The sequence below is a fragment of the Vigna unguiculata genome, chromosome 2, assembly GCF_004118075.2.
Source record: "Vigna unguiculata cultivar IT97K-499-35 chromosome 2, ASM411807v1, whole genome shotgun sequence".
NCBI classification, from domain to species: Eukaryota; Viridiplantae; Streptophyta; class Magnoliopsida; order Fabales; family Fabaceae; genus Vigna; species Vigna unguiculata.
Window position 1 is genome coordinate 14,716,206 of NC_040280.1, and position 24,494 is coordinate 14,740,699.

Here is a 24,494-nt window from a genome sequence, read left to right on the forward strand (position 1 = left end):
TTAGACCAGTAAGACAGTGCCTCCATTACAAATCTATATAGTTCCAACAACAATGACTGGGAATGACGAATCTTTGCACACCCCACAAGAAAGGCTTGGGCTACTGTGATTCAATTGAAAGAAGAAGCCTTGCAAGGTCTGAAATGGAAATTTGGACGAAATTAAGTTGTTGATAATTTATTTTTTTATTAATTTAATTATATTTGAAAATATCAATCGAGAATATCTTCTAAATATTTTAAAGCTGATCAAATATGTTAGATTATTTTAAAAATATTTGGGAGATATTACATCAATTGACAAAAGATTTCAGCAATAGAAAAACTTAGTCCAAGTTATATATAAAGAGGCCTAGGGGTAGCACAATAGGGAAGCCTTAGCAACCCTGATTTTGTGTATTTGTCATCCACCACTTCTATCACTATCTTTCCACTTTCTTTTTCAAATTTTCTTTCATTCATTATGTATACTACCCCATCCATGGACTACTAAGCTCCTAGAGTTGATTCCATTGTAATTTCATAATGGATTTTGTGGATAAAATACAATAATTGATTTGTTCTTTTGATTATTGTTGTGGTTTATTTTTTGCTATTTCTTTTATCTCTAAATCAAGAAAAAGCAATGATGGTGTTCATTCTATATCCATAACAATCATATGAGTCCAAAGGCTTTTAATTTTAATTAAAAAGTTACTTTAATTTAAGTTGAGAAACTTTCATATAATTGAATGATTTTTTGTCAATAATTCAGAAGCTACTTTGATTTTTTGGGAAAACCTTAACTAGAATTGATAAAGAAGTTATTTTGATTTATTAGCTTTTACTTGACAAAAAAGGGAACAAAATATATATGATTAGGCATAGTAATATTTAATTCAGAAGTTACTTTAGTTAAATTTGCTATGAATAATCTAAAATGTTGTTGCTTTCAATTGAGAAGTTATTTTGGTTGAAAGTAAATGTATCAATGAATCAATTGAGAAGCTACATTGATTGATTTATAAATCTAAAAGAATAATCAATTGAACAATAATATTTATATAGCCAATGATGAATATATTTTGAAAAAGTAGTGCAAATAACATGTTTTACTATCATTATTTTTACAATCTTTTATTTAATTGCTATTTAATTTAATTTTTACCAAAACCCCGTAATAGTATTGGGCACATTTATGCTAACATATCACAAGCATTTACATTTTAATTATATTATGTGCATTTTTCTTGGTTGATTGTTAGGCATAATATCTTAAGGAAATTTTTTCATATCATTCAGAGCAACTAATTTTAATTGCATTAGGTTAGATTTGTTATTTTTATCTTATTATTTGCATTATGTTTTATTAACATTTCATATAGGATTTTGTAAGAATCAATTGCTGAAAATCAATTCCGTATTTGTTGGGATACGACTGAGGGTTAATGTAACCCTATATAGTTTGTTAACTACTAACTTTACAATATTAAAATTGCTTTGGTCAAGTAGTGTTAATTTGATAATGTCAACGACAACTTATCACATTGCATGTGGGGTAACACTTTGTTCAAGCCTTTGAGCCAATGTTTGAGCAATAACGGTGACACCCAAATACTTTTTAGTTTGTTATGAATTTTTAGTTAGTGTACAATAGTTGTTTTTTTTTCTTATTGTGCTAAAAATAAAACATCTAAATACTTTTTTGTATTGAACTAGCCATTTACCCTTGATTTATAACTGGTGTTTATGGTGTTACCATGTATATTGAAGATATATTATTGTGGGAAAGTTTAAATGAGCTTCACAATAGATTCCAAGGCTTTTGGGAGGTTTTGGGATATTTTAAAGCAATTCTTAATAGAGAACAGAAGAAGGTAGGTAATGTTACTAAACATCAGGCTTTGAAGATCGAGCTACTACTGTTGAGTTGTTTTGGCCAATCTCCACAAGACATCAAAGAAGTGATCAACCTGTAGAAAACTCTTTGATGCATTAGTTAATAAGAGATTTTGGATCATATAATGTATGGAGTGTTTAGTATTGAATGATGTGCGTTCACTCCTTATATCATAGAGTGCATATATTGGATTAATTACCTCATTAATTTTGTGAGCAATTGATATAAGATAATGATAATAACGTAGAGATAATATAATAATAGGAAAATAGTAATAATGATAACTGATAATTATTGAACTTGGGTTGGATTGTCCAAACTCCATATTTAGAAGTCGAATCTTTAATGTGAGATGAATGTGGGATCGCATTAGTTTTGGCCTAGTATGTACATCTAATGATATTGATTTTTCATTACCCATATTTTTCAGGAAGAAAAAAATAGTTGTGTTGATAGATTGACAAATTTGGGAGTTGATAATAAGAATGATTTAATGTGGTTTCATAATTTGTTTGTGAAAACTTATTTAGAAATAAGTATATTTTGCAAGAATTTATATTTTTCTTAATGCACATGAATTTCGGTCTATACCTCACTAACCCACCTGTAGATAAAGGGTTACACAAGTTTTTTGTAATTAGGTTGGATTAAACTTGTTTTTAGCCAACATATTGGGTTGACAAATGCAAACTTAATATTTTTGTGATTTTGGTTTATATTTGAAATTGAACATTATTTTGAATTGTATATAAATTATATTGAAGTTTATTTAAATTTTAATCACAATTATAATTTAGTGTTTTGGGATTGAAGAAAAAAATATTGTTTTTAATTAAGTGAGCTAATTAGTCAACCCATTTAACCTACCCACCCATGGTGAACAAATCCAAGTTCAATTTTGTTGCTCGCTAATAAGTGAGTCAGGTTGAATTGACTCACTAAATGATCAACCCATAATGAATCAGGTCAGACCGAATCGAATTACCTGTTTTGACAACTCTATTGACAACAAATAATTGTTAAGTTTTGAAGTATCAACCTGATAAAAACCTCATGACTCATAATTCATAATTCATAATTTATAGTGACACTTTCATATAAATAACCTTTATGTATAAGAAAAAAGGTATTACTCAATAAACACAATTTGAATTCCTCCTTTCCTCAATAATAATTTTGTACAGTACAATAATTCCCACTATATTCTATTCCAACTAAAGATGTAGCTTCGCTTCACCTTGTTTTTAGTTATACACCACATTTTACTTTTTCCAATTATTTATTATGTATTGTACAACAACTATACTTCACTCACTGCGATTGACAAAGACAAATTTCTGTTGGGGTTCTTGCTTAATTTGTTCTTTAGTTTTATGGCTATGTTGAGCCAAACAAACGCTTCCTCCCTTTGGGGGCGGTTTGCATAAAGTATCCACAGAACAAGACAAAGCAAGACACCAATTGAAATCAGGCCCAATCCTACATTGATAAGCTTAAGATAATAGTTCAATGGAGGACAGTAACGTGAAGTAATTTCTTTGAATGTGTCCCTCACAAAATTGCAATTCTGAAGGCTAAGTAAAATTGGAGTATAATGTTCCAGTGCATAACTTTCGTTAACTACTGCCACTAACTCCGAGTATATCTCTGGTGTCACCCTGCCAATACTTGAGCAAACACCAGATTCAGATATCTTACACTCATACCTCTTCCAAACCTATTAAAAAGTTCAAACAGAGAATTAGATAAATTACCTAAACATCATTAGAAGAAATAAATACAAAAAAAATTACATAATTCAATTCAATTACATGAATAAGGGAGAATTATACAGGGTTTATATATACAAACTCTTGTCACCAGAAGAGTTTGGCATAGGTAATTAATATGCAGAACGGACAATCTTCAATTTTCACTCTGAACCACCTACGAATATCTAGTCTCACGAATGAGATATACATGTTTCGGATGTGAGGGGATGTGTATTATGCTTAAACTCCCCTTTTAATACAATCAAACTACCTACAAATATCTAGTCCAATGTCTAATACACAATATATATATATATATATATATATATATATATATATATATATATATATATTCTTACTTATCCTCCTATTCATTAAATAAAAATGTATTGAGTGGATTACATGTTGTATAAAATTTTGTCATATAAAAGTTCCTTTTCAAACTTTGATGGACCAATTTTCTAAATAGTTTTAGGTGCATGGATCAACCTTCATTAAACAAGTGATTGGCCTAAAAGCAAGTTGATTTCCCTCTCAAATTTCAAAGTGAAGTGAGAAAAAGTATACCAATGAAGCTTTGGCGGAGGGAACTTCTTGAGCCGTACACTGGCGTTTTCGAAACAAAGAGTCAAAGGGGTAGCACAAAGGTGGCATTGCAGGTCCAGATTGGTTGTAATAGTTCATACTACCTTGTGATGGACTTGCATCTGCAGTGTCATAGATGAACCGATTCACAATACTAACAATATTGGTAACCACTTGTTTACTCTGGAAAAGGGTCTTGTTTGTGGTTCTCTGATCTACACATGGAAGGATGTTGCTAAGAGCAGATTCTGCATGTGGATTCTCCACCCATTCTTCCATGGCCATGCAGGTGTCACAGATTGCACTATAATGCAAATAAATTAATCATGCCTGGTCCACTGATTGTTAGTGAGTAATAAATGACAAAGTAAGTGTTGTGAATAATCCAAATACGAGTCTAAGTTTCACATTGGGTAAAAATAACAAAGTTAAACACCATATAAAAAAAAACTCATAAACTTAATGTCTTGAGATTAAAAATGGTGTCAATTCATTGTCTGGGTTAAAATGAAACAGACCTATCATAAAGAAATTCTAGATAATTGAATTTTAGGAGGTTAAGAAAGGAAATACAATGCTATTTGGGTAAACTTCTTTACAAATGTTTTTAGAATACACATATCCACCCATTCTTCCATGGCCATGCAGGTGTCACAGATTGCACTATAATACAAATAAATTAATCATGCCTGGTCCACTGATTGTTAGTGAGTAATAAGTGACAAAGTAAGTGTTGTGAATAATCCAAATACGAGTCTAAGTTTCACATTGGGTAAAAATAACAAAGTTAAACACCATATAAAAAAAACTCATAAACTTAATGTCTTGAGATTAAAAATGGTGTCAATTCATTGTCTGGGTTAAAATGAAATAGACCTATCATAAAGAAATTCTAGATAATTGAATTTTAGGAGGTTAAGAAAGGAAATACAATGCTATTTGGGTAAACTTCTTTACAAATGTTTTTAGAATACACATATAAGAATGGAAATTGAAACAAATTTCTCCATAATCAACTCATTTTTAGCTAGTTCATTCTGAATGAGCAAGGTACATTGGCCTTACTTGTTAAGGATTGAGAACACTCCACAAAGAATGAATGTGGTTGCAACCAATAACCATCCACTGATAACAAATCTGCAATGAAATATTAAAAATATAAAAACGATCGTTGAGACAGAAACATGAATATGAAAAGGTAGTAATCATAACTTACACCAGGATAGCATGTTGATATCCAAGGATAGAAAGGACTGAAGAAAACATATAAGCAAATTATGAGCAAGAATATAGTTACAAAATTAGCTCAAAGTTCGAAGAAGTTATCATCAACAATACATACATAACCCAATTAGAGCCAGTAGTAGCATCATTGCTGCCATTATAATCAAAGCAAGACGCCTGCAAAATGGATCAGTTTACCATATGTATGCCTATATCAAACTGCATATACTGATAACTGAAGAGTGTGAAGTCTATGAAAACATACACAGCATTAAATACTTTTCGTATTTTAACAGAATTTTCATTTGTGTGGTTGGAAAGTGTATCTGCTGCTGTATTTAGATCCACATTCAAATTGTCAATATCATCCATGATATCAGATGGAAGAAACATCTCTGCCACTTTGATAGATTTGGCAAGAGACAGATACTCTGTAACATTTCTCAGAGTGTGCACTGTGTAGTTTGACTGATTCACAACGTAATGGAGAGTACCAATTGCCTCACCATTGAATTTTTCCTGCCCAAAAGAGAGAACAATACATCCACTCCTGTTGGATCAACAGAGGACACATAACGTTAACCAGGTAAATTTTACCAGCAAAGCTTGAATGGAATAACAAGTTGAACCAATTTTTAATTGACCAATTGAATACTTCTAACATTCTTTCAGTATTTTTAGTAACCAACATGTAATAAATATGTAAATTTAGGTCCTAATAGTAACTTTATCATTCATCACTGTTGACACAAAAAGTGTCAGAGTAACTATCACGACTAAATAATGAACATATTTATTAAAAACACAAGATATTTTGGAGGTGTTAATCTTAATAGAGTCAATTTTTACGATATCAACAACTTATTTAACCCATAAGTTCTGATTCCAAGGATTTGAATTTGATGATTTTTGTCAGTGGACTTCTTTCAAGTGTCAAACAGAATGTTTAGGCCAAATAAGGATTTGGTACACAATAGACAATAAAACAAGATACTTGTGGTCCCTAGATTTTAACAAAGAGACATTAAATCATATCAAAGTTCAGAGAATTACGCTACAACACAGGTGAATAACAACAGCAACACAAGCCAGATTCTTTGCAAATGATTTGAACCTTCATCCTTGATTGTAATTCCCCATCCACAGCATAGATGAATCACTAGAGCCAAGCCAAATGAAATAAACCATAGTACAGCGAGTGTGAAACCAGCCACACCAGTGAATGCAACTGACTGAACATACAAGAGTTTGAAACTGATTAATTCAGTCGAAGAGGACACCAGAATTTTGAGTCTATTGGGAACATGAGGAATGTAAAGAGTCTGCTGAAAGAACTACATAACTGAAAAATACAAGCTCAACTTAAGATATATCATTTCAAAAGTAGAAAAAGAAAGCGATGCTAAGAAACTTCAAGTGGTTCCATTCCAACCCTTTTATTTTGCTCAATTATTACATCTGGATTTTGGATTACCCTTCTGTGTAAAAGCATAAAAAAAGTGAAAAAGAGATCTAATAAAACAAGTTCAACCAGAACATCGTCAAGTCCAATTCAAACCAACTGATCAAATATCCTGAGTGGGGTCAGTGGGATACTTCGGGAAGAACAACATACTAGAGTGTCAAATATAACATGAATGAGATGAGAGATACATAATAAACTAGCATCAGTCATTTGAAAACACGATGAAAATGAATCATTGTAGTTCTTACGGCCCAATAATGTCGATTTGCAATGTCCCAGCCACCTTGGTAACATCGAAATCTGCGTAGAATGTCAGGCCTGTTGGTTCTGTTTGCTGCTAGGACAAGAGTACCCTTAGTCTCGGGACATGGTTCTGGAGCTACTTGTTCAACTTCATTCTTCCACGGACCCAAATTCTCTTCCCCTTAGAACAAAAAAGGCAAGGTAAGAACAAAACAAAATATGTTAGTATGGACAAAACCTGGGTGCAGTTCACACGTGTTGTTGGAGTTGCTTTCCAATAAAACAGGCATAATAAAATACTCTTTCCTTAAATAGAAACATTATTTGCTATGGAATGAAGAATATGCCTTGTTTCATCACCGTACAAGATGTCAAAATTCGCGTAAGCATTTAGCAATACCATTGTCAATCTGATCAGCTTATGTGATCCAATTTTCTTGATATTAAATATGAAACAAAAAACTAGTTGTTACGTACTATTTTATTTCACATTCCCATCTTTCAGAGAAACCAAACAATTGTGAGAAAATAAGATTTACAACTAGCCCACCAAAGTTACCAAGGTAAAACACGTTCCCTGTAATCAAAGTTCCAGAGACACCAACCTAGGATAAACTTTATGGGATGTTTGATGGACCCACTTGGAGATAAAGCTGAAATAAAGTGAACAGAGAATGCTAGGGGGAAGATGAAGAAGAGCAAATGAAACACAGTCAAGGGAGCACACTTCATTGCTACAAGAAAGTTCACTGTTCAGAGCTTAAAAGATGGCATCCCACCATTTTGGATCCTCAGCAACTCTTAGAGGTTAAACATGGTGATGGTGTTTATTTAGGATTGTGTTGCATTCTAACTAAAGTTTGGAACTTTGGATGATTTATGGAACTGGGGATGAGGGGGCAAGTGGGGTTGCGATGAAGACTTAAAAGCGATGGAAAACGAAAAAGGTGGGTGTGATTTAATTAAAAGTAGTTTAATTGATTTTTTTCCTGCTGTGATTAAAACCCACTGAGTTAAGTAAAGCAATGCCGCAACTTTTGAAAATTGATGTGATATTTGCAATTGGATTGCATTTTGTTTATTATTTTTTATGTGATCTTGTTATACTTTTAGTGGTAATAATTTCGTTATTTATCGTTAAAATAAGAATTTTGATCATCATAATGAGTATATTTGTATATGTATTTATACATAATTTTTTTTATTTTAATTTCAATTAATTATTTTTATAAAAAATAATAATTATTTTAAAAAGATATAATATTATTAAATATTTAATATCTAAAAGATATATTCTCATTTTTTGAGTGTGAAATATATTTATTAAAAAATTATAATGATATAAATTTCAATACCAAATAATAATTAAATAGAATGTGAAATAATCATATAAAATATTTTATAATTAACGGAAAAAGGATTTCACAATCAAAATATTTATAAATTTTTCAAACATTAATGAGATCAATTTAAAAAATAGAGTTGAATATATTTTCAATCTTTTTAATTTTTAGTAAAAACTGAAATTAATCTTTATTTGAAATTTTGACCTAATTTAGTCTACCAAATTTAGAAATATGTGAATTTAGTCATTTTAATCAAATTTTTTTAAGCTTATTTATTGTTTCAAACATGTTTGATGATAATATTTGAGTTGTTTACATCATTTGACACATCTTCACTTCAATGTTAGCTGAAAAACACGTTTGAAATGTCAAATCAACTTAATAAAATTTGGTTAAAATGACTAAATTCACATCTTTCAAATACCGGACTTAAATTGATTTAAAGTTTCGAAGAGGAACTAATTCTAATTTTCACAAAAATTCTAAGGGACCAAAAATATATTTAACTATAAAAAATATTTTTAAGAAAAGAAAACAAATATTAAATATTATCTTTACTAATCTCTTTTATTTTACATGGATAAATATTATATTGAACGAAATTGCTGAGGAAAAATATTAAACTAAAAATAATTCAAATTTAAAGATAAATCTTTATTTTTTTGCACTTCAATCTATCTTGGATGATGTAAACAAGATTGATGACAATAATAGTAAATTGTTATATTATAGTAGTAAAATTACACTTGTAAAAGAATTATAAAATAAAAATAATTATATAAAAACCATCAAAATATTTTACATAATAAAAAGAAACAACAAATAAAAATATTAAAAGAAAATAAAAATGATAAAATGATTTGATACACCATTGAATAAAATTTCACAAACAAAATATTGTAATTGTATAATTAAGAGTATGATAAAATGAAAAATACCTTTAAAATCTGATAAAGATATCCAAATATCAGGGTAGTTGAACCGTTAAGAGATAATGAAAGTTATTTTAGTAAAGAGAAAATATTTCAAATAAAAAAAAATTAAGAATCAAAGAGAATAAATGAAGATAAGTTTTATATTACCTAGTATATGAACGACTTACACATATTTGAGGACCTTTTTATTCATAAATTTATTGTTGGGTCTTTCGGGGAAAGATACAATACCAATGAGACATGTGCTTAACTTTCTCAATTTTGGGACTTAGACTCACACTTACCTGAGCTCAACCACACAAGACATTGACACGACTCTCAACCCAAAATCTTAAGATAATGGTTATGGGTCTTCATCCTTATATGATGCTCAACTCTCTCAATTTTACTCAATGTGGGACTTAGACTCACTTGGATTCCCAATGTTTATAAATTATGCTTTACTTAGGAAATTCCAATGGATCAATTGGTATTTGTTGTGTTATTTTTTTATTTCTTTTTGGTTTTTATACTTTTTTTTCTTATTATGGTGGATTGGTCTTTATGAAGTATTAGTTAGTTTTGTAGGTGATTATTACTCATACAAACATCTGGTTTATGTTTTTTAGTAGAACCTCTTCTCAAACCATGTTTTTCATCTAAAACGCTTGATATATTATTTAGGAAGAATGAGTCAAGTATCATTCGGACGAACGACATGTTTTAAAGATAAATTTCGAGAGAAGAGATATGAGAAAATATTTGGTACCAAAAGAAGAAATATGGAATTGACAAAAAAAAAACTTTGTTTTTCAATTGTTAAAACTAAGAAAGGAATAGTCTTTTAAATATATTATAAATGTCTTCAATGATTTCTTTGTGAGAGTACAACTTAAACAAGTTATCAAGAATGTAGAACATTATAGTATAAACATGAGAACAACTAATCTTGGTGGACTTTTCTATACTCGAATGAACACGTCCTCAAACTTTGTAAAAGTTAAAGATGCTATCATCTTGACTAGTAGTTAAAGATGCAATCATTTTGACTAGTTGTGACAATCCCGCTTATTCTCATTGTATCATTATATTCAATTTAATATAACAAGATGTAGGAAAGACCAAATATTATTTGTAGGTTCGTTTCTCATAATGTTTATGTAATAAAAATGAAATTTTAAGGAAGTTTTTTATTACAATTCCACAGATAGGATATGTTTTAATGATTTAGAGAGAAGATATATTATTTGTCATTTTCAATCTCACAAAAGATTGCTCACATATTGCTTATTATTTAGAGATCTCACCTGAATTCACAATTCTTTTGAATAATGAGGGTAGTCTTTTAACTCATGAAAAATGATACCAACTTTGATTAGATCGTCTCATACACAATCAATGAGGTGCAAGATGAAAAATATTCTTTTAATTGTTCATGGATAATGTCGAGTGGAAGACTTGCCGCATAAAATATCAAGTTTTTAGGAGCCTTGAATTTCCATATCTTGTTCCAAATAGGGTTAACATTATAAGTGTTGATGTGATCTTGGAGAAGGCGCACAAATGATGCCAAGGACCATTCAAACCAAACAACAAGTGCGAGAGAACATACAAAAAGCTATTCAAAAAGCTCTCTGTTATATATTCATCCAAATGTTAAGTTTAAACGCTCATATGAGATCCTATTTATAATGTCTTAGCTATTAACATCCAAGTCTTATTTACAAATGTAAGACTTGAATTATCACCCAAGGTTAGTACACTTTCTTATTTCTATTTCGACTAAGAATATTTTAACATTTGAATGAAGCATTTAACAATTCTAAGAAATTAACATTTGAAATTCTTGCAATTGAATTCCCTGTATTTTCGAAATAATATGTTTGGATAAAGTAATTAAAATACCTTACATTTCAATTTTTTATTTGGATAAAATAATTAAATTTTTTTTATGAGATAAAATTTCATTTTAGAAATATTTATTTTAATATATAAATTTTAAAATTAAATTTAACAAATATGATTGTCAACTTAAAATATTAAAATTTGGTCAAATATCAATCGAGCTCACTCAACTAAATTGAGCCAACTTTTTGGCTAGCGTAAACTCAACCCAATTTAGCCAAATTTAGGTCGAACCCAACTCGGTCAAATTCGGTCAAATTTTGACTAGTGTTGACTAGACCAAATTTTTCCAAATTTCGGTTGAGGTCAACTCAGCCAAAACTCGACGAATTTAAGAATGTGTCGTCTCCGCCCAACCTATTTGGGTCATCTGGCCGGTCAAGCCCGTTTAGGTCAGCGGACCCATCTAGGTCATCAGGCCCGTCTGCATCATCAAGCCGGTCGGGCCTATCAAAGTTGTCGGCTTTGCTTGACTCGTCTAAGTTGTCGAGCTCTTTTAGTTCATCAGGTTGGCCCGACCCGTTAAGGTCGTCAAGTCGGTCAGGCCCATCTGAATCGTTAGATCGATGAGGCCTGTTTGAATTGTCGGGTCGATCAGGCCCGTTTGGGTCGTCGGGTCGGTCGGGCTAGTTAAGGTCATCGACTTGACCCAACTTGTGTGGTGTCGGGCCCGCCTAACTCGTTTGGGTTGTCAGAGCTGTCTGGCTTGTATGGGACTTTAAACTCACCCGACCTGTTTGGGTGGTTGGGTTTGTTTGGGTCGCCAGACCCATTTTGGTAGTCGGGCCCGCTCGGCCAGCCTTGATCATCGGCCCGCCCCACTTGTCTGTGTAGTTGGGCTTGCCCAATCTGTCTGGATCGTCAGGCTGGCTCGTCCCATGTATGTCGTCGGGCCAACCCGTCCCATCTAGGTCATCTGGGCCAAATTGACACCTCTAATCTTGAACAATGGATAATTTCACAAATTGTGGAATTTCAATTTCTTTCCTTTTTAAGTGAATTTCAAATTTTACTATTTTAATAATTTGAAATACCTTCTTAAAATTTCTCAATTTCAATTTCCTTTTAATTTCCTCATCAAAATAAGTCATTATACTTAAATGAAATTAAAATTTTCCAAATAAATGAATTACTCAATTGAATTGTCTCGTTCAAACATATTATAAGAGTTAATAATTTTTTTAAGCTATTTTTATTACATGAGAGATTTTGTTTTAAACTTATTACACATTGACTATTTTTATCTTTCTTTCTTGATAATTTTTATTCGATCTATTTTTCACGATTAAATAATATCAAGTTGATTGAAAATTACACTTCAACTTGCATTTCTCTAGTATATATCAAAGCCCGTTTTAACTATTTCAAGGAGAAAATATAGAGAATTGCTATTCTTAAGACAAAAATACTAGAATGAGTGTTAGTCAACCTTTGTGTCCCATCTTGTAAATTTAGTTGTACAATGTGTACGTTGTTAAGGATGCTCTCAAAAGGAAAAGAGAAGCAAGAGGATTTAAGAGTAAGGGAGGAAGAATTAAATAATCATATAAATCAGCACGAATTAAGAATTCCAGAATTAGAGTCCAAGTTAAATAAATGGAAACTGTCGAAATTAGAAATATCTTCAATGTATAAAACAAAAAAATATTGATATATTTAAAGGAGAATATGTAATCAAAATTGTTGAAAAAGAAGTAGATATAAAACAATGTCAAGAATCAATACCTTTAATTTTAAGACAATTAATTTTAGAACACATAAAAGAGAGATATAAATACATTTACATAGAGTCGATTCAAATAGCAATAAAACCCTATTTAGACATGAAATTGATGCCCCTTTGTTTTTTCCATACAAACAATTAAGTGATCAAATCTTAGTAATATTTGAAACTAATTTGCATGAAGCTTCGATATATAAATAATTATTCAACTTATTAAATAGTGTTAAAATGTTTTCATGATTCCAATATAATATTTTTCTAGATGTAAAAATAATCCTCAAGTAATACCAATTATCGTAATATATACCATATAAAAACCCAATTGGCACCATAAACATTATTAACGTCTCCAAAAGAAGAAATTTTGTTACTAGTAAACCTAAAAAAGTAAACGCTTCTATTCTAAACACTTTGAAACATAATGAAATAATGAGAAAATTAAAATGAAGATTGGAAGATATTGTAAGTCTGGGAAATTCAAATCAACCTAAAATAGATACAATAATTGAATTTCCCTCTCGAGCAATAGAAGTCACATTTACACCATTAAGAAGTAATACATTTAAAATTTCAAAATTTAGTCTTGCTAGACCCTCACTGGATACATATGGTTATCCTTCATAATGAGGGTTATTCTTTAGAGGAATTACATAGAACTATATCATGCTTACACCATTTATATTGCAAAAGCCATTGCACAATTCGAGTGATATTTCTCCTCATTTTCGGATGCAGTTGTTTAACATTGAGTTATTTTAGATTTTTCTTTTACAGACCACGAATTTTGGCCCATTTATGCCCCCATCTATCATCTATAAATAGAGCACTATACTCATCCCTCAAACACACATTTTCATACTCTCATTCATTCTCTCTCGTTCTCTCCTCCTTTCTCTTTTATATTTCTTCTCTCATTCTGAGTTTATTTATTTACTCTTTTTTAAGAATTATTTTTCTAGTTCTGAGATCCTCGGAAATTCCAAGAAATTCTTGTTGTATCTTGCGGGCTTGCGCAATACACCGCAGATAAGTCTTTAAGGATAGTGAATCTACACGTGTCGAGAAGTCTTTTTGGTTCGTGATTTTGTCAGCTACTACAACAATTTTGACATATTTAAGCTTAGAGTTTAAAACACCATTTAATAAGTTCAAAAAAATTAATGACATTAGGTTAGAAAGATTATATTTATTTATTTTTAAATTTGAGGATCAAAATATATCAAAGTTGGAAAGAAACAAATTCTAATTTCAGGAACTAAACACATGCTTTAACCCTAACTTTTATTTTTATTAGTATTTTATTTAAATATTTGTATTATTTTCTCTATTACTATTATTTTTAAATGCTTTATAATTCATATTATTATTAAATTTATTATTATTATATTTGTTATTATCATTATTAGTTATTATAGATAAAGAGTTGTAAATTTCATAAAAAATCAATGACCATTTTATAATTTATAATTGTATTTTTCATCCCCTCAAATCATCTCACCTTAGAAAAGATAAAATCTCACCTCCCTCCCACGTATACTCACTTTTATTTATTCACAAATTCCTCCATGAAGGAAACAAACATGTCATTTTCATTCACTCTCTGACAAATAGTAAATCTCGTGAGAAAAACAAAGAATGATAATTTATTATAATATTGGAATAATATTTATTTTTTTCCTTGTAATAATAATAATAAATAATAAATATAATAAATGAAAATAAAAAAAGTGTTTGATTTTTTTTTTCTACGTATCGATGAAAATTCATATGTAGACTAACCGATGAAAATCAAAAGTGATTTTCATTATTTTACACCAAAATCTCGGCACTGAATTGCATGGTGAGTGATAGATTACGACAAAAACTCACTACTTTCCTTAATGCCACGAAAATGATATATAAATGTACTATATGAGTCTATATCAAACAAATAATTAATCACCAACTTTAACCCTACGTTAGTGTGCAAGTTGGTTTCTAACTTGGCTTACCCGTTGTTGTGAGTTAGTTGGAAAGATGGCAATGGGAAATCAGTAACATTAGATAATATAACTCTAACTCTCCGTATCATTCTTATCTACTTTCAGAAAGTACTTATTAATTCAAATTTATATTAAAATTATTAAACTACTTATCAGGTAACCAACGCAAAAATATTTGTTTCCTTCTATCATGTGACCAAGGTTTTAAATTATTCTTCACAACACCCCATGCAATATCAATATCTTAATTAAGTTTGATATACATCATTTCAATTAGTTTATGTCAGAATTTCAAGTGTAAGTTTGGGTAAATAATAAGTTCGAAAAATTAATATATAAGAAAAAATGACTTAGATACTTATTTTTTTAAGATTTTGAACTAGAAATGTTTATAGCTTTTAATTACAGCTGAAAAGTTTATGTAATCCTATTCTAGTATTAGGTAAACAAACACTTTTGATAGTTATACGTACTATTTTCTACAATATTAGTTTATAGCTTTGTATGGTTATTATTATTTTATACTCGAAATATTTATTAAGCTTTTTTTTTTGTAATTATAAGATTTGATTTTTATTTCTTATTTGTTTCACCTACTACAAACATAATTTTTTATTTTTTCTATACATAAGGTAAATTTCTACTTTTTATTTTCTAAATAAGATATTGGAAGTTACAATGTCTCTTGTTTCTGGATGTAGTGTGTTTAAATATGTGTGTAGAAACTTTTGTTTGAATTCTTATGTCGTCTTAAAATTCAAAAGTTTTCTTTTAGTATTGCTTAAGACTAATGCAAAATTTACAAAGATATTACTTGTAAATATGAAAAATGTAATCTAATAATTGTTATGTCATAATTAAATACAATTAAATTAAGAAATGAAAAATAAAATATGTCTCAAAGTTTTTATTAAATAATTTTCAAATTATATTAAAGGAATAAATATGATACATTCATGTTCCATTTTATTAGTCTGGCATGGGTACGTATCTGTGGATAAAACCCGTCATGAGTAGGAAATGGATATTGTAAATAAATACTCGTGGGGAACGAGTACGAGTATTCTTTTTATACTCGCATGTTAATGAGATGTGTATAGGTATCATAATATCCATATCCGCGGATACTCATACTTGATATACTATAATTTAAATTAAAAAACATGATTAAAATATTAACACATTAATTTAGAATGAGTTCATTTTTATCAATTGGTTTTAAAGTTTTAAAAACATTTTCATTTCTTTGTAAACTGTCATTCAACACTATTTAAATGGATTATTTGAACTTTGTTTGAAATTTATGAATGATATGTCTTGTATTTTATTTGAATTTATGCTAAAAATATGTTGTCAAATATTTTATTTCATTTTTTTGTAAATATCCGCGAATGTTGGGAGGTATCCGTGCATATTAAAAAATATGCGGGTACCTGCATAACGAATACTTGTACGGATATGAAGACGGGTATAAAACGGATATTTGTCGAGCGAGTAGAGTACGGGAGAGCTACTACTCATACCATTTTCGTCCTGTTAACATCCCTAAACATGTGTTAATGTGAATGTTAAATCATTATTCTATTAACAATATTAACATCAATCTTCCATAAGAAATAAAATTAAATCATTTTAACTAATTTAAAAATTAAATTAAGAAAAAAATAAAAAAATTCAGACAATATTAAAACAAAAGAAATCTATTGAACTAAATAAAATTAACGTTATTTTTTTTTATCAACAAAGAATAAATAGAATTGAAAAGAATAATTTTGGGTGTTCTAACCCTTTTACAAAAAACAAAACATGTACCTATAGATGCAAAAGTTTGGCATCAAAGCCCCTAAAAAACAAAAAAATCAACATATTCAAGTGAACACAATCATACACATCCTAGATGCAAAACATTACAAAACTCTAGATGCAACTTTGTGATCCAAAGTTCACAAGAAATTTAGTTGTATATGCAAACCCATTTGCCAAACAACTCTTATGTTTCCAAACAACAAATAAGAATTTTACAATATGTTCAGCATAAAGACATATTGTTTCCATAACCTTGGTCCCATCCTCTAAAGAAACATGCCCTTGCTTTACCTGACACACTTAAAATACAAAACAATTACTATATCAAGTAGATTTTAAACACACAAAAGGAGAAAGATATCGGTCACTATACGAGAACTTTACATAAGAAAATTAATAAATAATATTATCAAGTGTATTAAAACATCATTTATAATATACTAAATATATATTGAAATATTATCATTATGATTATTTATTTTATATATTTCAATATTTTAAAAAAAATGAAAACTAGTGAAATCATCAAATAAATATGAGTCATTATTTTTAAATAAATAGAAATAAGTTTGGAAAATAATAAATAAGAAAAAAATTTGCATGTTTTTTTCTTAAAATTTTGAATTAAAAAAAAATATTATGACTTATTGATATCTTATTAGTATCGAATCTCTTCGACATTAACTAAAAGTTTAACCGTTTGTAATTGATATCTCTTCGACGTTAACTAAAAGTTTAACCGTTTGTAATTGTTTTCATATCGCAATTGAAAAGTTTATGTAATCCTATAAAACATTAGGTAAACAAACACTTGTGATAGTTATTTGTACTATTTTCTACAATATTAGTTTGTAGTTTTGTATGATTATTATTATTTTATTTTTGAAATACTAATTAAGCTTCTTTTCTTCTTTAATTATATAAGGTTTGATTTTTATTTCTTATTTCTTTTACCTACTACAAACATAACTTCTTTTTTCTATACATAAGGTAAATTTTAAATTTTAAATTTTTTAATTAGATTCTAGGTAAGAAATGTCTACAAATACTAATACAAGATTTGTCCTAAAAATATTTGTAGTAAGTAAAATCATGAACATATTTATTAACTTATGATGTGAGGAATACATTACCATTTTAACACAATACTCTCATAAGTGATAATACACATGAACACAACAAATGAAATAAACTCTACTAACAAAAAAAATAATTCACCACGTCATTAAGTCTATCTTGACATCGAAACAACAGAAGTGAAAAATGCACAATGATATTTTTAATTAAATTATCAATATTTATGTTTGACATGTAATTAAAACTTATGTTTTTGGTCATTTTTGTGTGTGGTGCATTGAAAAACATCTTTCTTTATGAATATTTTGTTTGCATTGAGGTTACTTTAACATCCTCCCCGCAATGTGTGGTTGTGCGTGACTGTTTTTAAGGAAACTTAGTGATGTCCGCCTTGGTTGTGTTGAATGTGAGTGAGTTTTATGATTTTTAGTTGATATTAGATGTTTGATTAATTTTAAATTTATTAGATATTTTATGTTTACATAATTTCAAATTTATTAGATGTTTGATTAAATTAATGTATTGTTAGTTTATATTAAGGTGCATTGTTAAATTTATACTAAGATTTAGTATAATTTTAGATGTAGACATTAAGTGAACCTTAGTTCCCATTTGAGATTTAGTGCAAATGATTAAACTTTAATCGTTTACATTAAATTTTGATTTTTTTGATGGAACAGTTTAAAAAATTATTTTTCATAATTTGTTAATACATGTATATTGTAAGTTTAGGCATAAATTTGATAAAATTTTGGTTCCAACCATTTTATGTCGTTCTCCGATGCATACTTGACTATGGTCATAAGTGATCACTTTAATTTTGTGCACTTCGAAGGTTAATGTGAAATGTTGTCGACATTTTATCAAATTTATGATGATAAACTTCTTCGTGTACGTGTTAGCGAATATGAAAAGGATGGAGTTTGTGAGAATTAAAATTTGAGAATGATGGAGTTTGTTACCAACGTAGTATGGATAAAAGTTGGATTAATGCACATCATGTTAGTGAAGAGTATGGAAGTGAAGTTTCTGAGTTCTTGCAATATGTTCAAGAATATGCTATCTTTTGAATGAGACATTATTGTCCTTGTGTTTGTTGTTTGAATCAAATACATCAGGATTTGGGAAAAATATGTGATCACTTGTTCATTTTCAGTATAGTTAGGAGTTATAGAATTTGGACTTGGCATGGAGAAGTATTAGATAACATTTTGACATCATGAACAACAAAATATGTGAAAGAAATGATGAATGATCATTTAGAGGACATGGTACGTGATGTTGGTGAAGAAAATTTTAGAAGCTCATTTATATGATACTTTGAAGTCCGATTCAGAAGAACAAATGTACCCATGATGCACTAACTTTTCGCGATTGTCAGTAACTTCGAAATTGTTCAGTTTAAAAATAAGAAATGGATGGACTGATAAAAGCTCACAAAATTATTGATTTGTTGAAGGAGATGATTCTAGAAAATAACATGTTACCTAATAATAACTATGAGGTGAAGAAACTTCTATGTCCAATGAGTTTGGAGTACAAGAAGATACATGCATACCCTAATGATTGTGTATTGTATGGAGATGAGTTTGTTGCATTAAAGGTGTATCCAACATGTGGGTTATCATTGTTTAAAAAGAAAGTTGATGGAAATAATGTTGGTGAAGAAATGAATGGTCCCCCCGCTAAGGTGTTGTGGTACCTTCCTATAATACCTAAGTTCAAACAATTGCTTACCATTAAAGAAGATGCAAAGAACTTGACATGACATGCAAATGGAAGAAAGTGTAACAATCTTCTTCGACACCCAATTGATTCTACACAATGGAAGAAGATTGATATGACATTTCCAGAATTTGGTCCAGAGTCAAGAAACTTAAGACTTGGACTCGCATTTATTGATGATCAACAATCTTCCTCCTTTATTATGCATTAAGAGAAAATATATGATGTTGTCTACGACGATTTTTAGACCTAGACAATTAGGAAATGACATTGATGTGTACCTAAAACATTTGATTGATGATTTAAAATTTTTGTGGGAAGAAGGTGTCAATGTGTTTAGTTCATATTCTGAAGAAAATTTTCATTTACGCTGGTAACTTGAGTGGTTATAGTGTTAAAGGTCATTTTGCATGTCTCATATCTTAAGAAAATAGGAGTTATACTCAATTGAAGAATGGGCAAAAAATCGTTTATACTAGACATTGAAAAATCCTTCCTCGTAGTCATCCTTATGGTAGAATAAAGAAAGCATTTAATGGAAGATAGGAGGATGAAGTTGCATATAAAACATTAACATTGTGTTGGGAAAACATCAAAAGAAGATCATTGAGAAGAACATTTGGAAGAAATAATCAATATTCTATAATCATCTATATTGGTGCAAACTTGATGTAATGCAGTGCATAGATGTGATGCATGTTGAAAAAATGTTTGTGATAGTGTAATTGGGACTTTGCTTAAGATAACATGAAAGATAAATTACAGAGTTAAAATCACTACAAGATTGGGTTGACATGGAAATTCATTCTGAGTTACATCCACAATCAATTGGGAGACGCACATACTTACCACCAACTTGTCATACTCTGTAAAAAAGAAAAACAAAGTTTTGCCGGTGTTTAAGTAGTGTGAAAGTGACACAGTTAGTTTTCAAATATTAAGAGTTTTGTGTCTACGCGAGATTTAAAGTTAGTTGGTTAAAAGTCCCATGATTGTCATGTGCTTAAGGAACAACTTTTTCCAATAGTTATATCTTACCTCCTTTAGTTAGGGGTCATATAGCACGTTTAAATTCAACGTCATATGCAAAATTGGAGAAAGTAAATTTTATATTATGCCAGTGTTTATTCAAGAAAATTTTCAACTATCAAGTCAAGGAAAGAATTTTAGCACAAAATGGAAATCAAACACGAGCACACACTGATATCTCCCCTTATTCTAACCTCTGGACTCAAGTTTTCTTGAAAAACTTATGGTATTCGACCCCAAGAACCTGTTCTTGAAGCTCCCATAGTCGAAAGCGTTGTTTTTGAAGTAAATTGCAGATCCTACTCATGTACTAGAGGAGGACGATGTCAGATACGCGAGGATCTAACCATTGGAGTTGGACTAGTGATAATCCTGGATTCTCAAGTCAAAAAACTCAGAGGGAAGGAGATCCGAATGGTGAAAGTCCTTTGGGATGAGGCAACTCAAGAGATGACGTGGGAGATAGAGGATCTCATGAGGAAGTCATATCCTCACCTATTTCCTGGTAAGTCCAATTTTCGAGGACGAAAATTTATATGGTGGGGGAAATGTAAGACCCATGAAATTGAATTAATTAAATAAATAAATAATTAATAAATGCGGGTAGTGGGAGCCTTCATGACATTAATGTTGATTATTGTGGTGTGGAAAAGTACTAGCTCAAATGGTTGAGAGTACTTGATTATGTGGGGGGACTTGGATTCAAGTCCTATGTATGCCATTATGTGTTATTTAATTGATTATTGTTTTAATAATATGTTTGATCATGATGAGTGATAATCTAATCCTATAATTTTAGGAATTATTAGAAACATGAATTGGTTGAATGATTGTGCATTGATTTGATATTGGCATGGTTATGGGTTCGAACCTTATTAGAGACAAATGAAGCTTTCTTTTTGCCAAAATTTCTTTTGGCATGAATGTGAAAGGATCAAGAAACCCTAGCTGCAAGAGGAGCAAATGGAAAGGCTGGAAAACCATTTCATAATGGTTTATGAAGGGCAATTAAAGTCATTTCAATGCAAATATCGTTTTTCTGCCATAAACCACAATTAAGCCTTAATAAAGTGCCAATTATGAGTGAGAAAGACTAGTTTTGAGTCTACCATTGTTGAGCACTGTGAGGAGTGAGATTTTAGAGAAAAATAGTGAGTATTGAGTGAAGTAGAGGAACTGAATTAGGAGAAAGCTAGAGGGAGGCCATTGGTGATCAAGAAGGAACTCTCATCTTCCCAAATTTTAAGCAAGGAATCTAGGTTAGGGGAGCTGGAACCATTCTTTTAATTCGTATTGTTTAATTGTATGAAATGTATGATTTATTGAGTGCATATACTCTGTCCAAATTGTGTAAATTTCGTGTTTCTGGAATTTTTCCAGAAACCGTCTAACGGGTGATGAACTGTCGCCAAGCGACTCATCCCCATTGTGTTATTTCTGGGTTCTTGAAGAGGAACTGCCTGGTGGCATGACCTTGGCCGCCAAGCGACGCATGCCTGCCACCCAATTTTCTGGGTTTTTGTTTGAATGGCCTGGCGGTGATGAACACCTGCTAGGCGACGCGAGCAAATGTGGCTCGATTTTGGGGCTTTCTGGATTCTGGGTTATTTTTTTATCGGTGGAAAGGGTGTCTTAATCATAAATATATTAAAAGGAGAGGATAAAATGTGAAATTACAGTGTAGCGCGAGAGAATTAATTGAAAATGGTTATATATGAATATTAGAATTGGTATATTGGGGGTTTGATGATTTGAGTATAATTATTGTGAATTTGCACTAGAATGGTTGCTAGATATAGTTAGAGTTGAATAATTGTACCAATAATATCGTGTTCACGTGCGAAACAGAGGAGACTGGCAAAGAAATGCGAATAGGGGGTGTTAGGAGACTTTAGCAGGTGTAATAGAACTTGGGATTTTTCCTAAGACTGATGCACCACCTGGCAGAATATAGTGTATCGCCAGGCGACAACACGACACCTAGAGGAATTTATGGAAATCTTAGGTGTGATGGGCTCAGGTTGGATGCTATGGTAACTTTTGGCATGAAGTGGTATTGAAAAATTAGTGAAAATGACCGATTTTGAATATTTGGAGGGTTGGATAGGAAACATGATTAATGAAATGAGATGAGAACTAAAGAATGAATTGGAAATCGGTATTGTAATGTTATTGTGGCTGAAGTATAAAATATTGCAATGGTTGGTATAGGTTCATCATAAGCATCGCTAGTCGGTTTTGAGGGTCGACTTAAAGTAATTTGACCAATTGGTGCATAGATGAACATATGTCATGTTAAATGATAAGGTAGGGGAATATGGTTGTGCTGGTTTCATGGAGGGACTATTTAGGACCCTGTGAGGAAATGGTAGGTCTTAGTTATGGTTAATATGAGTTGCATGGGGTGAAATGTGGGTGATTCAGATTGATCTTAAGTAAGTCACCTTATTGGGATACATGGATTAGGAAACCTATATGGGAGTAGGAACATTGGTAATAAGATAACCACTAAGATAACTGATACTCTGGAGGTGTGAAATTGCGTGACTGAGGGTTATCAATTGGGTGAAGTGCCGCAAAACCAGTATAGTTCATTGTATTGGTGTGGCGCCTAGCGGTGGGGTGCAACCCACTAGGCGATAACCATTGTTCAAGAGAGTCTTTATGACGTGAGGCGCCTGGAAATGAGGGACGTTTTGCTAGGCGATAGTTGTAGAGGCAGTGGGTGCAGAGGCGCTTGGTGATTGGCAGTACGTGTCCCCTACTAGGCGGTCTAGAAGCGTGTTGCGCCTAGCGACTCAGGAGCAGCGATATTGCTAAGACAGAAAGTGTGTTTGCTTGCTTTGGATGTGCATGGTCTACAAGGCTTTGGTGATATCTCGAAGGTTGGCTTGCTGGTGTTCCTTTAGTTGTGACTCAGAACGTATCCCTTGAGTTGTGGCTCGGGATAGGGGTTAAGCATGTGGTATTCCTTGAGTTGTGGCTCGGAATGCCATCTGTTGAGTATTGGCTCGAGATGGCGGATGAACATGAGGAACTCTTGAGTTGTGGCTCGGGATGGTGAGTATTGCCAGTGTGAGTGTGCGAGTTGTGGCTCGTACAGATAGGTCCAAATATATTGCCCTCCTTAGTATGTAGTTGATGAGTTTGGTAGTCTTGGGACATTACAAACTATGTTCGTATTGGTAACTCCACCTGGCGTTACGAAGTATGGTCCGCAGCTGGTTTCCCGCACGGGCTCTACAAGTTGTGGCTTGTAGGTGTGGCAGCAAGACATCTTAAGATATTTGTCCAAACACGTAGATCATGGATGACATGGTGGTGGCCATGTGCTATGGAATCAAAGGATGAAATTCCTTTGGTGTGTTTGTGTATGCGTGTGTGTGTGTGTATATATATATATATATATATATATATATATGTGTGTGTGTGTGTGTGTGTGTGTGTGTGTGTTTTGTATACATGTTTGTTTAATTGTTAGCTCACCCTATCTGTTTGTATTTGGTGATGATCGTGTATGCGGTACACGAGAGCAGATGATGTTGCAGGTGGATCTGGTGAGGCATAGGGTCGGAGCGGGGGCTAGTCTGAGAGAAGATTTTTACCAAAGTTTTATTATGTTTTTGAATAAATTCTAAACCTTATCAGACCTGGATATTTTATGTGAATTTTTGTAAGCATGGATTTACGATTATTTACGGTGAAATAAAGTTTGAAATTTTCCCGCATTTTTGGAAAATGAAATTATAATAAATGATGTTTATCCATATTTCTTTATTTTATTATTTAAATTCGTAATATCCGGTCGAGATGCTACAATTATCTTATTATTATCTTTTTA

General features: G+C 31.0%; 1 protein-coding gene across 1 annotated transcript; it reads right to left on the reverse strand.

Moving 5' to 3' along the window:
- Positions 1–3,007: 3,007 nt before the first annotated feature.
- On the reverse strand, positions 3,008–8,050 carry LOC114169442. Its single transcript, XM_028054595.1, has 9 exons — positions 7,752–8,050; positions 7,152–7,327; positions 6,492–6,670; positions 5,704–5,988; positions 5,557–5,615; positions 5,431–5,467; positions 5,280–5,351; positions 4,197–4,518; positions 3,008–3,595 (listed from the first exon to the last, which is right to left on the reverse strand). The coding sequence occupies exons 1-9, from the start codon at positions 7,876–7,878 to the stop codon at positions 3,179–3,181; spliced, it is 1,674 nt and encodes a 557-aa protein (XP_027910396.1). The 5' UTR covers positions 7,879–8,050; the 3' UTR covers positions 3,008–3,178.
- Positions 8,051–24,494: the final 16,444 nt, after the last annotated feature.